This window comes from Dromiciops gliroides, chromosome 1 (genome assembly GCF_019393635.1).
Source record: "Dromiciops gliroides isolate mDroGli1 chromosome 1, mDroGli1.pri, whole genome shotgun sequence".
Lineage (NCBI taxonomy): Eukaryota > Metazoa > Chordata > Mammalia > Microbiotheria > Microbiotheriidae > Dromiciops > Dromiciops gliroides.
Window position 1 is genome coordinate 3718281 of NC_057861.1, and position 19796 is coordinate 3738076.

General features: G+C 49.1%; 1 protein-coding gene across 1 annotated transcript; it reads left to right on the forward strand.

The window, feature by feature from the left end:
• The first annotated feature begins 2144 nt into the window (after positions 1 to 2144).
• Positions 2145 to 17879, forward strand: CCDC188 (coiled-coil domain containing 188). Its single transcript, XM_043989590.1, has 12 exons — positions 2145 to 2229; positions 4365 to 4436; positions 4634 to 4679; positions 6425 to 6593; positions 7802 to 7921; positions 8123 to 8221; positions 8881 to 8958; positions 12743 to 12802; positions 13346 to 13410; positions 13718 to 13775; positions 15198 to 15247; positions 17684 to 17879. The coding sequence occupies exons 1-12, from the start codon at positions 2145 to 2147 to the stop codon at positions 17877 to 17879; spliced, it is 1098 nt and encodes a 365-aa protein (XP_043845525.1).
• The last annotated feature ends 1917 nt before the right edge of the window (positions 17880 to 19796 follow it).

The window sequence follows — 19796 nt, forward strand, 5'->3', positions numbered from 1 at the left end:
GCCACCTTTGGGGGCTGAGGAAATGGTCCCTCTGAGGCCCTGGTCCTCCTCTCCCCTTCCTCCCCCTTCTCATGCCCCTTCCCAAGGGCCAATTCCCTGAGGACTCACTGCCATCTTGTGGTCATTGCCAGAATTCTCCACTTTGGTCAGATTGGGTCCAGACCTGGGATCCACATTTTAGACAGAAGGACACCGGCAAGCTAGATGGTGTCCAGAGGTGGGTGAAGAGGACTAGGGACTGGACCACTGAGGCAGCAAGATACAGTGGAAAGAAGAGTAAAAGGGCCTGGGTTCGAATCTCCACTTTGCTACTTGGTGACCATGGACAAGTGTGACCTCACTTCCTTGGGCCACAATTTCCTCATCTCTAAAATGAAAGAATTGAACTAAATGGCGTTAACAGTCTCTTCCAGCTCTAGATCTCGAGTCCTCTGGTCCAGTGAAGGGTTAGACTTGGATCATCAGCGCCATCTCTGACACAGGAAGGAAGGGCAAAGATGGAAGGAGGGAAGGAAAGAAGGAAGGGAGGAGAGGGAGAGGGAGAGGGAGAGGGAGAGGGAGAGGGAGAGGGAGAGGGAGAGGGAGAGGGAGAGGGAGAGGGAGAGGGAGAGGGAGAGGGAGGGGAGAGGGAGGGGAAAGGGAGAGAGGGAGGGAGGGGAGAGGGAGAGAGGAAGGGAGGGAAAGAGGGGAGAGGGAGAGAGGGGAGAGGGAGAGAGGGAGGGAGGGAGAGAGGGTGGGAGGGAAAAAGGGGAGAGGGAGAGAGGGAGGGAGGGAAAGAGGGGAGAGGGAGGGAGGGGAGAGGGAGAGAGGGAGGGAGGAGAGAGGGGAGAGGGAAAGAGAGAGGGGGAAAGGAAAAAGAATGGAGGGAGGGAGAAAGAATCTACCTACTGCATACCAGGCCCTGTTCTAAGCACTTTCCAAATATGATCTCATTTGATCCTCACAACAATCCTGGGAGGCAAGTGCTACTATTATCCCTATTTTATAGTTGAGGAAATTGGGGCAGGCAGAAGTGAAGTGACTTGCCCTGGGTAACAGTAAGTGCCAGAATCTGGATTTGAACTCAGGACTTCCTGCTCTAGGCTCAGCATCTCTCCACTCACTCCTCTGCTTAACTGCGTCCATAGACAAGATACAGAATCCATGGAAGTGACATGAGATGGATTTAGGGTCGAATTGATTGTGAGTCGTCCCAAAAGAATTACAATACTCAATGACTCAGTTTCCCAAGTTTTATTGCAATACTGTGAGTGAACACAGGGAGAGAACCAGAATAGTGGAAAGGTCTCTCTCGAATAAGGAAAGAAAAGACAGTTATATTTAAAGTATGGATGTGGATTATCGGTCTCATTATAATAATCTCCACTTTAGGGAGGTAAAGGGAAAGGTTTATTCTAATTTGGAGTTCCTGGGGGCTTAAGCCAACCCCTGAGGCAGGTACCTTTTTCCTTGTGTTTTTGGGGTTTACACATCATAAGGTGAATCTGGGGACACATTTGGCCTTTTCTGCACACGTCACCTTTTCATTGCCATGTCTAGTTTCAAAATATTTTCATTTATCAGTTTGAATTTCTATACCCTGTCTGTGTATCATTGTAATAGTTCAGGTGTCTATGACCTGCCTCTTTATGTTCTTGTTACAGGTACTGGTTAATGTGGGTAACAAGAGCCCAGGCCCTGACTTGTATTAATGAAGACTCAAGCCTTAAGTTCTCCATTAACTGGGGTCCGAATCCCTCTTCAGCTCAGATCTAAATTGGATCAGGGTCTGAGGTTTTCCTGTTAACCCCTTTTTGCCTCCTACATCAGAAGGGACCAGATAAATGCCCTCTGAGATCTCTGCCAGCTCTAAATTCAGGTGTCCTGCAGGTACTGGGTACTTTGTGCCAGAGAAGCAAAGGCAAAATGAGACAGTCCCTGCCCTCCCTGGGCTTCTGCTCGGCTGCCCTGGCCTTCTGGGAAGGTCTCAGGTCCTTGTCCAAGGTCCAGCCTCACTGGTGGTCAAGCGCTCCCTGCCAGGCTACCGTTTCCTTTGGCCACAAATTCCAAAGCCACAGAAACACTGTGGTTTGGGATTTGTGTCTGGAGAGAGTGCATGGAGTTGTGGATTCTCAAAGTCACAGGATTGTTTATTATTAGCATTAATGACCACCACAGACAGTGGCCAAGGCTGTCCTCGATCCTTCTTACCGCTCCCTGAGGACCGTTGGATCCAGAGAATCGTCCAGTGTAGGGAGGAAAGAAGGAATTCTGGGTCTGGAGGGGAAAGCCTGGATCTAAGTCCCAGCTTGGTGGCACACTTCCTACCTGGCAAATCAAGCCCCCCTCCAGGGTTTTGTTTCCTTGTCTGGAAAATGAGATGGTGGGAGGCAAATTATACACATACACACAAGCACATACATGTACATGTGCATGCCTTACACAATGCACATGCACACATGTACACACTCACACATATGCATACACACGTATGCATGTCCACAATGCAGACACACAGCGTATACACGTGCATGCACACACACACACATCTACACACAGAGAGTACCACCACATCCATGGAGAAAACAGCACTAAATGGAAGAATGGTGTATGGTTATAATACCAAAGCTGGTCCCTGAAACCCCAAGGGAGAAACCAATTGCAGCTTCTTCTTCTTCTTCTTCTTCTTCTTCTTCTTCTTCTTCTTCTTCTTCTTCTTCTTCTTCTTCTTCTTCTTCTTCTCCTCCTTCTCCTCCTCCTCCTCCTTCTTCTTCTTCTGTGGGGCAATGAGGGTTAAGTGACTTGCCCAGGGTCACACAGCTAGTAAGTGCCAAGTGTCTGAAGCCAGATTTGAACTCAAGTTCTCCTGAATCCAGGGCCGGTGCTCTATCCACTGCAGCACCACCTAGCTGCTCTGCAGCCTTTTCTTCACAAAGTCCATGCTCCAGGTGGGAAACAGGCATGGTGGACAATGGGCTGCTCTGTATTCAGAAATAAAGTTGATGCAAAACCAAAAGATGACAGTAAACATTTAAGAAATTTTTAATGGGGGGAGGGGTTAAACCAAATGATGCTCACCACCTGGGTGACCTTGGGCAAGTCATTTCTCTCCTCTGAGACTCAGTTTCCTCATATGTAAAATGAAGGAGATTCGGACTCAGCCTCTGAGTTCCCTTCTACCTCTGTCTAGATCTACTTGTCCAGCCTCAGCCTCTCTGTTAACATCCAGTCTCCAAATGCCTTTCAGCCATCTCAAACTGGATGGCCAGTTGGCATCTAACATCTCCAAAGCAGAACTCATTTTCTTTCCCTCCAAACCTATCCCGCCTCCTACCTCCCCTGTTACTGTAGGGGGTGACACCTGTGTCCCCATCCCTCAAGACCTAGGAGTCATTCTGGATTCCTCACTGTCTCTCACCCACCCCACCCCACTCCCATATTCCAATATCCATTGCCAAAGCCTGTCGATGTCCCCTTTGGACCATCTCCCCCTTCTCTCCACTGACCCTGCCCCCACCCCAGTGGAGACCCTGACCACGACTGCAGTGGCTGCTGTACATCTGCCTGCTTCAAGTCTCTCCCCACTTCATTCAGCTATCAAAGTGATCTTCCTAAAGCTCAAGTCTGGTCATGTCATCCCCCTCCTCAAAAACTCCAGGATCTAGTAGAAAAGACTCTGTTTGGCACTCCAAGCCCTTTAACCCCCCCCCCCCATGCAGTCTCCTAACTCCTCACTCCCCAACAGGTTCTCTTCAATTCAGTGACAATGAGCCATTCCCTGAACAGGACCCTCCATCTCCCAACTCTTGGCCTTGTCTCTGGCTGTGTCCCCCAAGCTTAGAACACTCTCCCTCCTCGTCTCTGCCTCCTGTCTTCCTACTTTCTACAGGAAGTCTTCCCCAATATCTTAATGGTAGTGCTTACCCTCTGTTGACTACCCCTAACTTATCATGTGGGCATTTATGGTTTGGATAGGTCTGTACTTGTTTGTATACTGTGGCTTGCTTGTCTCTCCCATTAGACTGTGAGTTCCATGAGACAATCCATGGGCATTGTCTTCTGTCTTTGTGTATCCCCAGTGCTCGGCAGTGACCAACATTCAGTAGGTGCTTAAAGAATGCTTGTTGACTGACTGACTGACTGACTGACTGACTGACTGACTGACTGACTGACTGACTAACTGACTGACTGACTGACTGGACTGACTGACTGACTGGGTTTAGGATACTAGAGATGACAACACCTTAAAGACCCCATGCAAGTTTTTAAGAGTTGGTTGGTGGAATTGTCAGCAGCAAACAAGGCTGGGGGAAGACACCATGAGAAGCTCAGTGTGCTTTCCCCTGTTCAGCTCCCCTGACCTATTGTGACTCCCCCCTGACCAGCCCTCACAGGCCCCGCCCCTGCCTCCAGAACCCATTATGACAGGCTAGCAGCTGTGGCCTGGGGAGCCACAGGTAGGGCTGGACTGCATTGTCTCTAGAAGAGGGGAGGACTGAGGTCAGACATAAAGGCCAGTGTGGGAAAGGGAGTGGGGAGGACCCTGGACACACTGGAAACTGGGAGGCAAAAGCTGAAGAGGAGGAAAACCGAGCTCTGCCCAAGCCCCCACCCCCCTTTCCCAAACGGCAGCCCACATATGTCTCTCTCCTAGTGGGACACATGATGGATGATTCCTGGACTAACCCGCATGGGGAATTGTGAGTAATTCCCCCTTCCACCCCCTAAACCTGGGCCAGTAGAGAGCAGAGCCAGAGGGGCCAGGATCACAGATCAGAAGTTGGAGGGGAGGAGACCCTCAGCTAAGGCATCATCTTGGGGAATTAGGAAGCTGTAGGGTGTGGGGCTGGAAGTGGCCAGCTCATGTCCAATCCCCTCAGGTCTAGTTTAGCCAGATGGGATTCGTTTGGAGTCAGAAAGTTTTGAGTTCAAGTTCAGCTCTTTTATTTGCTAGCTCTGTAACCCTGAGCTAGTTTCCTCATCTGTAGGTTGTTGGACTGGATATCACTTTTAAAGTGACCCCCCCCCCCCTTCCTGGGAAGACAGGCATGGCTTGTGCTGTGCGATCTCCACGGGCCATTCCAACGCGGACTCTCTGCTTACAAAGAGCTCTAGCTACCAGTTCAAAGTCCTCCACCTTTCCTTGTCTCCAGAGCATCAAGAGGAGAGATTTGGGGCTGGCTTGGGCCATCAGAACTGTAGGGAGCTGGACAGAAGCCCAGAGACCAGGCAGGGGACTCGAGAAAAAGGCAGATGGAAGCCAACAGCTCTGTCCAACATCCCTCTTCACCACACACATCTCAAGTCTGTGGAGAGAGGCAGGAGGGAGAGTTTAAAAACAGCATCAAAAAACCCCACCACAACTGCAAGAGTCTTGTGAGAGAGAGACAAAAAGGGAGAGAGAACAGATAGAAAGTCAGGAACAGAGTAAAAAGGAGAGAGAGAGAGAGAGAGAGAGAGAGAGAGAGAGAGAGAGAGAGAGAGAGAGAGAGAGAGAGAGAGAAAGTCAGGAACAGAGACAAAAGCAGTGACAGAAAAAGACAGGAGAAAACAGATTTGAGAGGCACAGAGATTGAGGCAAAAACAGATGAGAGCAAGACAGACAAGACAGAGAAGGAAGGAGAGGTAGCACAAAGACAGAGATAAAATGGGCAGAGATAAGAGAAGTAGAAACAGGGGCAAAGGGAGGGAGGGAGAGAATAGATGTGAGTGACAAAAATGGGCACTGGGGAGGGACAAAGAGATGAAGACAGAGAGAAAGGGAGAGACAGATCAGGCAGGGGAAGGGCGACCTAGGAAGAGGAGACCAGTCCTGGTTAGTGAGGAAAGAGGCAGACCCCAGATCTTTTATGGGGCTAAATTCCTGGAAACTCCAATCATGGATCTTTCTCAGCCCACAGTGAGGACCCCCCTCCAGCAGAGCCTATCCTAGGTTTCCCCTTCTATCCCACCCTCCTCACTGCCCTCTGCCCTGCTTACCAGCCCAGGGCTATCAGAGGCCAGTCTTCTGAGCTCCCCAGCCTGGGACACTTAGCCTTGGTTCTAGGAATGGAGATAAGGAAACTCCCTCTAAGGAAGTCAAAGGCAAATCCCTTCCTCCAAATGAGCTGCATGTGGCTGAAGGAGGGAGCCTGGGGGAGGAAAGCTCACATAGCTCCTGTCCTAGCTGGTCACTCTGCACCAGCTCTGAGCCCCACCATTCCTGAGCCCCACACCCTGCCAAGTCCCCACCCTCACACTGTGGCCCTGGCCCCACATTAGATCTTTAGTTTCCCAGGGTTTACATGGCCTGGGCAGGCACACCCACCCACCATGGCCTTGGGCCTTCACTGTGTACCCCCACCCCACCCCAGCCCTTCTGCAGGTCTCATCCTCACAGAAGGGCCCCAAGCTACTGCCATATCCTGGGCACTCACTAGCCTGTGTCCTTGTCTTCTTCCAACAGCAGAGAGAGATTACACAGGTACCCACCACCTCCGCCACCACCCCCACCGCCTATGCAGCCACACACGGTAACAGGCCAACCCCGGCTTCTCCGATGCTCAGTGGTGAACCTGAGCCCCTACAAGGAGAGGGACACCATCCTGGAACTAGAGCAGGCCAACCAAAGACTGGTAGGGACCCTGATCCCCAAGCACTCCTAAACTTCTCCTCAGTGGCTCAGTGTCAGGAGCTGTGACAAGGAGGGGGGGGGGTGGATTTCTGGGTGTGTGATCAGAGGACATAGCATTCAGGTCTTTACCTGCTATGTGCCAGGTGCATGCCTTTGGTTGTTTTATTTAAATTCCTTGACCTCAGTTTCCCCATCTGTAAATGTAATCTTTCAAGTAGGGATTTGTTTTATTCTTGGCCAATGCCAAGAATATTCCCAGAAGCTGTCACTTACTGCCATATACCAGGTAATTATTAAATGCCTGTTGATTGATTAATTGGCATATATACCCTGTTCTCAGGCCCCTCCCAGCCCTGACATCCCCTGTTCTCAGGCCCCTTCCCAGCCCTGACATTCCCTGTTCTCGGGCCCCTTCCCAGCCCTGACATCCCCTGTTCTCAGGCCCCTTCCCAGCCCTGACATCCCCTGTTCTCAGGCCCCTTCCCAGCCCTGACATCCCCTGTTCTCAGGCCCCTCCCAGCTATGATTCTTGATTCTAAGTGTCCTCTCAGCTCTAAATTGTTTTCAGGATGTTGGCAGATGAAGGAGGATGGGTTCAGAGTTATTTCCTTTGGAGTCTTGGTCCCATCCCAGTTTTCCCAGGCCTAGGTATTCGTGGGACTTGCTTCCCTCACAGACAGACAGCCCACTTGTGATGGCCCCCTTTTCCTTTCTCTCCTTGCTTGCCATCTTCCTTTGCCCTTAATAATACATCTGGAGAGTCCAGGCCCCTCCCCAGAAGGGAGGGGGGACTGCTGTTAGGGGAACCAGGAAGGGACCAGACTGAGTTTGCTGATGAGATCTGAGCTCAGAGTCCAGAGCCAGACTTTGGGCAGATCTCAGAGCCAGACCTTCTTGGTTTGTCCTAACCATGGCCACACAGAGAAAGGCAAGAAGAAAGGTTGAAAATGGCTCTTCACCTGACTGAGGGAAGGGCCAGGATCAGTGTTGACATCAGAAAAATGGGCCCATTGGGCTTCCTCCAATTTCATGGAATTTAGAGATGAAAAGGGCCACAGGTCATCTAATCCACCTCATTCATTATGCCACTGAGGCCCAGAGACCACAGGGGACTCGCTTCTAAGATCTCATGGATAGTAAAGAGCAAAATTGAGATGTTAACTTGGGTCCTCTGACTCTACCTGGTATGCTCTTGACTTGTCTTTATAGAAAGATATGAACCAGGATCTGAGGGGGCAGCTCGAAGACATCATGGAGCCAAGAGAGATGAGGCAGGACTTTATCCCCATGTGCCCCAACCATCAGCGCCAGTTACAGATCCTGGCCTGGGTAAGGGCCTGGGATGCCAGCAGCTTGTGGGGGTGGGAAGGTGGGGGCCAGGACTCTTAAGCAGGAGGGGGGGTTGGGGGAGTGGGGGCAGGGGTTGTGGGAGGAGGGACATCGGGTCAGAATGGGAGGGCTCCCCCCTCCCCCCTCCCCCAGTCCAGCTATGGTAGATAACTTTATTGGGGGCTCCCTGGAATGTCCCAGGAGAAGGACTGTCCCCAGATGATGGATGACCCAAGGACAGTGCAGGTGCTAAAACAAAAAATCTGCCCTCACGAAGACCCCTTCACAGAGAAGTCCCAGGTAAGACAAAGAGAAGCCCAGAGTCCAGAAGTGCCACTTGTCCCAGCCAAGGCTGGCCTCCAATCCCAATGGAGGCTCTGACAGGAGAGGCAGCTCTGATCCTGGGCTTCAGGTGTAGAAGCTGGGAGTGTTGTGATTCTAACAATACTAGGGTGATGTTGGGCAAGGCTCTGAGCCTCAGTTTCCTCAGAGCTGGACCAGATGAGCCCATAGTCCTATGTTCCTAAGGGCCCCTTCAGAGAGATGCCTGGGGGAGGTAGTACCAGGACTGAAAACTCTGGGTACTAGGATATTCTTTGGGAGGTCCTTGTCAACTCTCTATGCTCCAGCCCAGGCAGGAAGGACCCTTCACCTGAAAGCACTACCTACTGCAGAAATTTCACCACTCCTCTTGATTCTCCTCTATTCCCCCACCACTTCACCCTCATCAGCCTGCAAGGAAGGGTATGGAGCTTAGGATGGGGTTGGCAGAGGGCAGGGGATAATGAAGATGAAGCCAAGTTTAAGCCCAGTGATATGGGCTATCCTCCCCTCCTTGTAACTCCTGCTCCACCCCTGGGACGGCACTATCTTCCTTGCCACCACCCTGACCTGAGGGCAATCCACAGCCCAAGTCACTGAGCTGCCCTCCTAAGGCTCTCCCTTCCTGACCCCCCCAGAAAGAGCTGCAGCAGATGAGGCTGTCCTTTGAAAGAAAGAAGACATCTATCACAGAGGTAACACACCAATCTCCTCAGGTGGGTGGGCTCTCTAAGGGTCATCCAGTCCCTTCCCCATCCTCCCAACCAATCTGACCCCAGCTGAGCCCCAGTTCCAGCCCCAGGCTTTGGCCTAGGTCACATATTTCCAGTGTGGTTCTGTGGGAGGAAAGCAGCAACTGGATTTAAGCCGGGGGCAACTAGAGCTGAAATCTTCACTCCTCCAGGGAGCTGCCCTTCCCTAGTTCCTCCAAAATACTAATAACAATAGACACCATGACATCAGCTGCTGCTCCCATTTTAAAGTGCTTTAAGGTTTACCCAGCTCTGTGGTTGTGAAAAGTGCTCAATGCAGGAGTAGATACCAAGAGCCTCACACAGTCTGGGGTCAGAAGATCTGAGGCTGAATCCTGGATGTGCACCATGCAATAGCACCGTGTGGGTCTGAAGAAGCCCCCCTCCACTTCTCAGGCCTCAGCCTCCCCATCTATAAAATTGAAAGGGGTTGGTTGACAAGGTCTCTTGATAAAGCCCTCTAAACCCATGATACAACAAAGACTCCTATATAATTGTTACCCCCATTTTACAGATGAGGAAACTGGGTCTCAGAGTTTTCTGTGGTTCACCCATAGTAACATCTGACAACATCAAGTCTTCCAACTCCAATGAAGATTCAGTTCTTCTTGAAGATTTTAGTTCTCCTAGATTCTGCCCCTCTGTCTCTGAGGGTTTCAGGCTCCGCATAATTCTAAGAATCTGACACTATTTCTTTCTTTTTTTTTTTTTTTTAGTGAGGCAAATGGGGTTAAGTGACTTGCCCAGGGTAACACAGCTAGTAAGTGTTAACTGTCTGAGGCCGGATTTAAACTCAGGTACTCCTGACTCCAGGGCTGGTGCTCTATCCACTGCGCCACCTAGCTGCCCCGACACTATTTCTTTTTTTTTTCTTTTTTTTTTTTTTTGTGGGGCAATGGGGGTTAAGTGACTTGCCCAGGGTCACACAGCTAGTAAGTGTCAAGTGTCTGAGGCCGGATTTGAACTCAGGTACTCCTGAATCCAGGGCCAGTGCTTTATCCACTGCGCCACCTAGCCGCCCCCTGACACTATTTATTTCTAAAGAGGGAAACCTTTGGGAAAGTCAGATGCTGTTTCTAAAGCAGTTTGTCTATAAAAGTCTAAGATGGGGGCAGCTAGATGGCGCATTGGATAGAGCACCGGCCCTGGAGTCAGGAGTACCTGAGTTCAAATCCAGCCTCAGACACTTGACACTTACTAGCTGTGTGACCCTGGGCAAGTCACTTAACCCTCATTGCCCTGCAAAAAAAAAAAAAAAAGTCTAAGATACTATGTCTCTAAAATTCTGGTGCCTTTTTCTTAGAATGTATAATACTTTGTTTCTAAAATTCTAAGAACATTGGTCTTTAAGATTCAAATGTTAAAGAATTCAGGAACTCAATGCCTACCAGCATGCTCTTAGACTAAGATACTTTGTTGCAAAAATCCTAAGACAATTTCTAGGATTGTTAGATTTTTGTTGCCAAGATTCTAAGATACTTTGTATCTAGGGATAAATTGGATATTTTGTCTCTAAATTTGTAAGCTTAATCACAAAATTCTTAGAGTCTGATAGTACATTTCTAAGGATAGTACATCTAAGGATTAGAAACAATTTCTATAATCTAAACCCATTTTAAAAATACTTCATCTCAGGGCAGCTAGGTGGCGCAGTGGATAGAGCACTGGCCTTGGAGTCAGGAGGACCTGAGTTCAAATCCAGCCTCAGACAATTAACACTTACTAGCTGTGTGACCCTGGGCAAGTCACTTAACCCCAAATTGCCTCAATTAAAAAAAAACTATTTTGTCTCTCAGATTCTAACATACTTTGTTTATAAAATTCTAAGATGCCTTGAAGCAATTAGTTGATGAGTTGAGGCAGCCAGGGTGGTTAGCAATGAATCAGTAGGGGCAGCTAGGTGGCACAGTGGATAAAGCACTGGCCCTGGATTCAGGGGGATGTGAGTTCAAATCCAGCCGCATACATTTGACACTTACTAGCTGTGTGACCCTGGGCAAGTCACTTAACCCTCATTGCCCTGCAAACCCCCCCCCCAAAAAAAGGAATGAATCAGTAGGGGCTGGCCTGGAGTCAGGAAGACCTGAGTTAAAATCCTACTTCAGACTAGCTGTGACTGAGCACATCTCTTAAGCTCTGTTTCCTCTGTTTCATCTATATGGTGGGGTTAATATAAATACTTACCTCCTGGGTGTTGGATAAGGATCAAATAATATCTATCTATCTGTATATGTATAATACATATCTGTATGTATATATATATATATATGTTCTGTATGTATGTGTGTGTGTGTGTGCACGTGCACACGCGCACACATCTTCCTTCTAAGAGGAAGGCAGCCTTAGTTAGCTTAGCCTCAGTTAGCATAGAACAGAGGCTTATAGCCAGAAGGTCTTGATTCAAGCTCCATTCTTGATTGGACCATCTTCCTGATAAGGTCACTTGGCCTTTGCTTCAGGTACCACTTGATCTAGATGACCTCTGAGCTCTTGGGAAGCTCTGAGATCCTGTGATGCTCTCCTGACTTTAGTTTTTCATCGGCAAAATAGGGAGAATGATCCTCACATGACTTCCCATAGAGGAAGTATTTTCTCAGAGGGACAGCTTAGTGGTGCAGTAGATAGAGCCCCACATCTGAAGTCAGGAAGACCTGAGTTCAAATCCAGCCTCAGACACTTGCTAGCTGGGTGACCCTGAGCAAATCACTTCACCTCAGTCTGCCTCGGTTTCCTCATTTGTAGAATGTGGATGATAAGAGCACTTGCTTCTCAGGGTTGTTGTATCAAATGAGGTAATAATTGTAAAGCATTTAACACAGTGTTTGGCACATGGAAAACACCATATAAAGACTGGCTGTAGTAATAGTTGTTGTTGTTCTAGATAAGGGAGCAGTTGTTGGGTAGGCTCCTTAAGTCAGCTGTGGCCAAATGTGGAGTCACTGCTCCACCTTGTGGCCACAGTTGGGAACTGCCCCTTCCCCAGTGTCTTGGTGCCACCCCAATCCCCACCCAGAGTCCCACCTTTCCTCTTACCTCAAAGTCTCATAGAACCAAAGAGCATCAGAGCTGGAAAGAACCTTAGAGATAGTCTAGTTATCCTTTAACACATGAGGAAAATGAGGTTGAAAGGGGAGGCACATAGCTTGTGAGGGGCAGTGCCAGGATTTGAACAAATTTTCCTAATTCTGAGGCCACCAGGGGGTGCCATAGTGCAAGAGCCATAAGCCTGGAATCAGGAAGACTCATCTCTGAGTTCAAATTTAGCCTCAGACACTTGCTAGCTGTGTGACCCTGGGCAAGTTACTTCATACTGTCTGCCTCCATTTCCTCATCTGTCAAATGAGCTGGAAAAGGAAATGGCAAACCACTCCTGTATCTTTGCCAAGAAAGTCCCAAATTGGGGCAGCTAGGCAGTGTAGTAGATATAGCACTGGCCCTGGATTCAGGAGGACCTGAGTTCAAATTCAGCTTCAAATACTTGACACTTACTAGCTGTGTGACTCTGGGCAAGTCACTTAATTCTCATTGCCCTGCTTTAAAAAGAAAAGAAAATCCCAAATGGGGTCACAAAGAGTCAAACAGACTGAATAAGAGTGTCCCAGGGTGCACCATCTGCAGGCTTCCTGTGGACAAACAAGGGGTTCCCAGTATAGAGCCCACCATGGTGGCTGGAGGGAGTTGTAGAAGAGGTGTGAAGAGTTGGGTCAGCTCCATGACAGGGCCAAGTCTGCTGTTCCTCCTTGCACAGGTGTGGGATGGCATGAGTGAAGTTCACATGTCCTTGACTAACCAGGCTGAAGGACTTCTGGTAGGTTGACCTGTCTCCTGGGTGGGAACTAGGCAGGGGGAAGGGAGGGGCTATTAGCCACAGCCAAACCTCTGGGAAGCCCCCAGCCAGGCTAGGGCAAAAGCAGTGGCAGAGGGGGGCCCAAGCTTGGGGTTCGCCCAGACTCTGGGATCAGGAGAATTCTCTGCCCCCCCCCTCCACAAATAGCAGGATCTTCCAAGCTCATTTCCCCAGAGACCGAGCAGCTCAGAAAAGCATCACCCACACAGATCCTCAAAGCATTTAGGGCAGAGGGGTGTGCTGAGGGACCAGATGACAGTGAGCTGAGGGAACCAAAGAGGAAGTAGAGTTGGGGGGGATGGAGAGACAGCAGAAGGATCAGGGCAGACAGCCAGCAGAGGGCAGTAGAATTGAGAAAGAGACAGAACAGGGGGATGGGCACAGGAGGAGTGGGATAGGGACAAGTAGACTGGAGGAAGTGGAGGGTCAGTACCCAGCAGCAGGGGGTGGGGCAGGAGGGGACTGAGAAAACACAGATGCTCTTTCCTCTGTTCTCGGTTTCAGAATCTCAAAAAGGATATCCGAGATGTGTTAGATGAGGTGGAAGACATCCGGATGGAAATCCTTCGGTGAATATAGGCAAACAGCACCCCTGCTGACTGAAGTGATGAGCCTGCCTAAACTGCCCCCTTCCTTCTCCTGCCCCACCCCCCAAGATACCTGGAGAGCAGGAACTACCCCCACCCCAATAAGATGCTGAGTGAAGGGAAGTGGTTGGGGGGGGCGGTCCAGCATGAAAAGACCTCATTACCACCTTCATCCCAGAACACCCTCCCCTCCCCCAATGACACAACCAGGGAGAGCAGAACTGTGCCCATGGAAAACTGGATTTCCCAGGGTTTCTGGAACAGTCTCTGCTATCTTGGATTTGCACAGGGACAAGGCCCAATGCCAAACTCTGACCAGGAAAGGCTTGCTTATGCAGGAGAAGAAGGTGAGCACACTTTCCATCCCTCCCTGTCCCCATCAACTTATTCAGTGGAAGCCAAATATGTTCTAAGAGAGGCAGGTAGGCTCAGGGAAAAGAGCAGCCCAGTCCCACCCTGTCCCTAACTTATGGCATGATCTTGGGTAACTTCCCCTCTCTGGACCTCAGTTTTCCCCATCAGTAAAATTCTGGGCAGCTAGGTGGCACTGCAGTGGATAAGAGCAATGGGCCTGGAGTCAGGAAGACCTGAATTCAAATCCAGACTCAGACACTTACTGGCTGTGTGACCCTGGGCAAGTCACTTAACCTCATTTGCCTCAGTTTTCTCATCTGTTAAATGAGCTGGAAAAGGAAATGGCAAACCCCTCCAGTATCTTTGCTAAGAAAACCCCAGATGGGTCATGGAGAATTAGATGTGAATGGAATGACTGAACAACAAAAAACAAAAAATTCCAGGAGAATTCTGGGGCATTACTTCCCAAACTTTTCAAGTATGAAGCCCTATAGACCCACCTCTTTTCTTTTCTTTTCTTTTCTTTTCTTTTCTTTTCTTTTTTGGGGGCAGGGCAATGAGGGTTAAGTGACTTGCCCAGGGTCACACGACTAGTAAGTGTCAAGTGTCTGAGGCCAGATTTGAACTCAGCAGGGCCAATGCTTTATCCACAATGCCACCGAGCAGCCCCGGACCCATCCCTTTTCAATGTCAAAAAGCTTCCTAAATCACACCCACAGGGAACTGAACTCACTTTGCATGTTTTGTTGGTTCTGGATAAAATTCAAATGATAATGCTTGGGTCACATATGGTTTCTCAGACCCATAGTAATAACTCTATGACCCCCCCCAGGGGTGTATGTTCCACAGTGATCTCCAAGCCCTTTCTCAGCTCTGATCTAGGTTCTATGGCAGTTTCTTAAATTTTTTCCACTTCTGACCCCTTTTTCACTAAAGAATTTTTAATGTGACCCCAGGTACATAAGTATATAAAATAGATATACACAACCTTTGACTGTTGCCAAATTTTTCACAACCCCCACATCCATTTGCACAACCCCATGTGGGGTTGTGACCCACAGCTTAAGAAGCTTTGTTCTATGGTCTGACGTTCCTAAGTCCCAGACTGATTAAGTGACTTTCCCGGTGTCACATAATCCCTTAAGCTCTTGCATGCCCAAGACACTCAGAGTCCACTGCAGATTTAGGAAGTAGATCTGACTTTGGGCTCCATGTCCTTTCACAGATGCCCAGTTTTTAACCCTGGCTTTTAATGATAAATATGCTTTTTCTACTTGAATGTAGGAGTGGTTGCTAATGAGCACATTGGTGTTTTGTGTAAAGGTTGAAATGGAGGAGTGTGATCTGGATTCTCTTTAAGGCCCCTTCCAGTTCCCAGCCCCCAGTAAGCCCCTCCCTCTCTCCTTCTGCCCTAGCCACCCCAGCCGCCTTCCACTATAAGAAAAGATGTCCAGAACTGGTCCAGGTAGGTGGAGCTGGCCTCCTGGGCATACACAAGGGTTACATTCTATGGGAAACTCATCCCAATGGCAAGGACCTTCAAGGGTGGTTTGGGTCAGCATCACATCATTGCTCACTGGAGCCATTCAATAAGCCTTGATGCCCATTGCTGATAGTTCTGCTGAATAAGACACACAAATATCAGTGGCAGGGGAGCAGGGAGGAAGGCACATCTCCAATCCCAGGGGAAGGGCAAAAGTGTATCTCCAGTGGAATGCCTCAGGGATCTATCCTTGGCCCCCTATTGCTGTACATTCTTATCGGTGACTTGGATAAAAGCATGAATGAAATTTACCAAGGACAGAATACTTAGGGGGACAATTCATGCACTGAATAACTGAATGAGGATTCAACTAAAAACTGGAAGGCTCAAATATTGGGGTAAATCTAATAAAAGGACATTTAATAGGGATAAAATGCAGTCATGCACCTGGTGGGGTGGGGTTTTTTTAATCAACTTCACAAGTTGAAGATATGGAGACAACAGTTTGCCTGAAAAAGATCTGGGGGTCTCAAAGATCGAGGTCCATATAACTGCAGAATGGGGTGGCAACCACGAAAGTTAATTGAACCATTGGGAGGCAGAGCATCCAAGAATAAAGAAGTAATCGGCCTCCTGTCCTCTGCCAAGGTCAGGCAGATCTGGGCACCACATTTTAGGGAGAATGTGGATAAACCAGAGTGTGTCCAGAGAAGGCAACCAGGGTGGCCTTGAGATCTGTCATGTAATGATCAACTAAAGGGATTAGGCAAGTTTGCCCTAGAGAACAGTGACTTTTAGCACTAGGAGTAGGCCTAGTAGCTGACTTCCTGGATTTAAAAGACTGTTAATGGATAAAGCACAGGCCCTGGATTCAGGAGGACCTGAGTTCAAATCCAGCCTTAGACACTTGACACTTACTAGCTGTGTGACCTTGGGCAAGTCATTTAACCCCATTGCCCCCCACACACAAAAAAGACTGTTAAGTACAAAGAGGATTCACCTTCTTTCTGCTGGGCCCCACTAAAAGGTGGTAAACTTCTAATTAGCAGGGAAAATAGTTTTCTAATGACTGGAGCTCTCCAACAGTGAAATGGCCTGCCTCTAGAAGTAATGAGCTGCTTGTCACTGCAGTGGTTCAGGCAGAGTCTTGATGACCCCCCCTATCATGAACACTTCAGAAAGGATTCCTTGACTGATGGGGGGGGGGAACAGCTGCTCTCTGAAATGCTAAAGCTGTAACGTTCAATGGGGGCAGCGAGGTAGTACTGGCCCTGAAGTTGGGAGGACCTGAGTTCACATCTAACCTCAGACACCTGCTAGATATGTGACCCTGGGCAAGTCACTTAACTCCAATTGCCTTTTTTTGTGGGGAAATGAGGGTTAAATGACTTGCACAGGGTCTCACAGCTAGTAAGTATCAAGTGTCTACGGTCACATTTGAACTCAGGTCCTCCTGAATCCAAGGCTGGTGCTTTATCTACTGCATCACCTAGCTGCGCCCCCCCCCCAATTGCCTTTTTTTAAAAACCATATAGAGCCATCTCCAGTCATCCTGATGCATATCTTGCCACTGGACCCAGATGGCCCCAGAGGACAAAGTGAAGCTGGTGACTTTGCAAAGCTCTCCCTCACTTAAATCCAATTTATTGCAAGTCATGACATCAGTCATGCTCCACTTTGAAAATGAAGGACAGGGGCAGCTAGGTGGCACAGTGAATAGAGCACCAGCCCTGGATTCAGGAGGACCTGAGTTCAAATCCGGCCTCAGACACTTAATAATTACTAGCTGTGTGACCCTAGGCAAGTCACTTAACCCCAATTGCCTCACCAAAAAAAAAATAAGGAAAGAAAAGAAAATGAAGGACAAACAACAATGTTCAAAGATGGTAGCATTCTAAGCAGTAGCTGGTAGATACTGAGAATATAGCCCATGGGCCAGTCCTTGACCTCTTTAGGACCAAAACATTTAGCCCAATGCCTACTGTACCTAGGAAGTGTTGGTGGCAGGGGTCTGGAATTCTCTTCTATGCCAATTCAATTATTTACCCCCAAGCCCCCCAAAAGTATAGGATCACAGAATGTCAGAGCTAGAAGAAACCTAAGAACAAAAACTAGCTGGGCTGGAGAAGGTGCTTCTAAAACATGAAATGTAAGGACTAAAAACATAGAGCATAGAATGTCAGAGCTGGGAGGAACCTTAGATATCACCTCGTCAAAGTCTCTTAGTTTATGTAATAGGAATCTGAGGCTTGGAGCGGCTTAGCATCTCTCCCAAGGTCACATACCAAATTAGTGACAGAGCTGAGATATGTATCCAAGTCCTGTGCCTTTTACACCATGCTAGTGTGCATGCTCCTGGAGAGCAGCATCAGGGAGGAACTTGATCCCTACCTCCTCTCTTCCCTTCTCTCCCCCCAGGAAAGCCTGGACATTCTTGACCAAGGGGTGTTTGTGCCTGTTCGTCTGCAGTGTCCTGTTTTACATCTATGTAGTGAACCCTACCCCCTATGAGAGCCTTCTTCCCCCAATTATTGGCCAAAGCACAGTCTGGCGCATCCGGACCTGGTGCAACCCCTTCCTCAGGGTGGAAGTGGACGACTTCCTGCCATTTTAGGGTCAGAGCTTCATGCAGAGAGGTGAGTTACATCCCCAAAGAGGAGGTTGGTTCTTCCTCATAAGCATGCCCACGCCTGCACTGCCCCTGCCAGATAAGTCACAGCAGAAATAGGCCTCTGAGCCTATACCCCCATCCCCTTACCTTAGGAGAGAAAAACCTGAGAACTGGAGGGATCGCCCTCACTTAACGTGGCCTGTGAAGGGCAGGAGCAGGATTCTAACCATGAAATCATTAACTTGGAGCCATATGAGACATTAGAGACCTCTCATCCAACACGCTTATTTTATAGATGGGTAAACTGAGGTACAGACAGGTCAAGTACATTTGCCACCGTCACATAGGTATTAACTGTCAGAGCCAGGATTCCAATCCATTTTGTTGGACTCTGAACTCAGCCCTCTTCCTTCTATAACAGACACTGCCTGGAAGATTCTCCCTACCCCCTCCAAGTCTCTAGAGCTTTGAGCTTTCCTATGGACACCATTGCTAACACACCCTTCCATTGGTGACATTCAATTCTGCCGTGGTCCTGTGAATGAGGAAAAGCAGTAACCATAAACTGAGACCCAGATGGGAAAGTGACTAGCCCACCATCCCACCTAGCAAGTAAAGGGCAGAAGGTAGCTGGACCCAAAGTTTCTTGATACTCCCGCTAGTATTCTCTCTAGAAGAGAGATTTTAGGGGCAGCTAGGTGGTGCAGTGGATAGAGCACTAGCCTTGGAGTCAGGAGGACCTGGGTTCAAATCCGGCCTCAGACACTTGACACTTACTAGCTGTGTGACCCTGGGCAAGTCACTTAACCCCAATTGCCTCACAAAAAAAAAGAGAGATTTTACAACCAGAGCCTGCCTTTTAGGGGAGGGGAGAGCAGTGCCACCCCTACGGAGAAAGCACAAGTGCTGGCACTGATGCCCCATTGAGCAGGGGGAGGGAGTTGTATGGAATCTTCATGTAGGTGAGAAGGAGCATGACTGGTGAAGGGGCTCTGTCTGTGGAGTCAGGAGACAGCCTTCATCCTAATCAGCTGGGTGCCACTGGGCAAGTTATCCTCTCTGTCTCTGTCTGTCTGTCTCTCTCTCTCTCTCTGTCTCTCTCTGTGTGTCTCTGTCTCTGTCTCTCTCTGTGTGTCTGTCTCTGTCTCTCTGTCTCTGTCTCTGTGTCTCTGTGTCTCTGTCTCTCTCTGTGTGTCTCTGTCTCTGTCTCTCTCTGTGTGTCTGTCTCTGTCTCTCTGTCTCTGTCTCTGTGTCTCTCTGTCTCTGTCTCTCTGTCTCTGTCTGTCTCTCTCTCTGTCTCTCTCTCTGTGTCTCTGTCTCTGTCTCTGTGTGTCTGTCTCTGTCTCTGTGTCTCTCTGTCTCTGTCTCTGTCTCTCTCTCCCTCCCTCTTCTATCTCTCTCTGTCTCACTCTGTCTTTATCTCTCTCACCCTCTCCTGTCTCTGTCTCACTCTCTCACTCTCCCTCCTCCCTCTTCTCTCCTCTCTCTCTTTTCTCTCCCTCTCTGCCTCAGTTTCCTCCTCGGCAAAATAGGAGTAATATTCCCTATATACCACATAGTAGAACTCTGGGGAATGCACTTTGCAATGGGAAGAAGAGGTTGTACTTTTGTACAAATGATACAATAGAACTGTTACAAATGGAAAGAAAAATGCTGCTGTTGGCTGGGTGACCTTGGCGATCACTCAGCCACCCTTCTCGGGGTCTCAGGCTCCCTCTCTATAAAATACAGGCATTGGACGAGATGGTCTCTCAGGGGCCTCCTGGATTCCAGCCCCTGGCTGGGGCCAGAGAGGGGCTGGTGGGGCCTGATGAGGCAGGGCTGGGCAGGAAAGCGGCCCTGGGTCAGAGAGGAGGCAAAGCTGTGAATCACTTTTCCAGGGAAGAAGAGGACATGGTCCCACTCTCCAGGCTGCCTCCC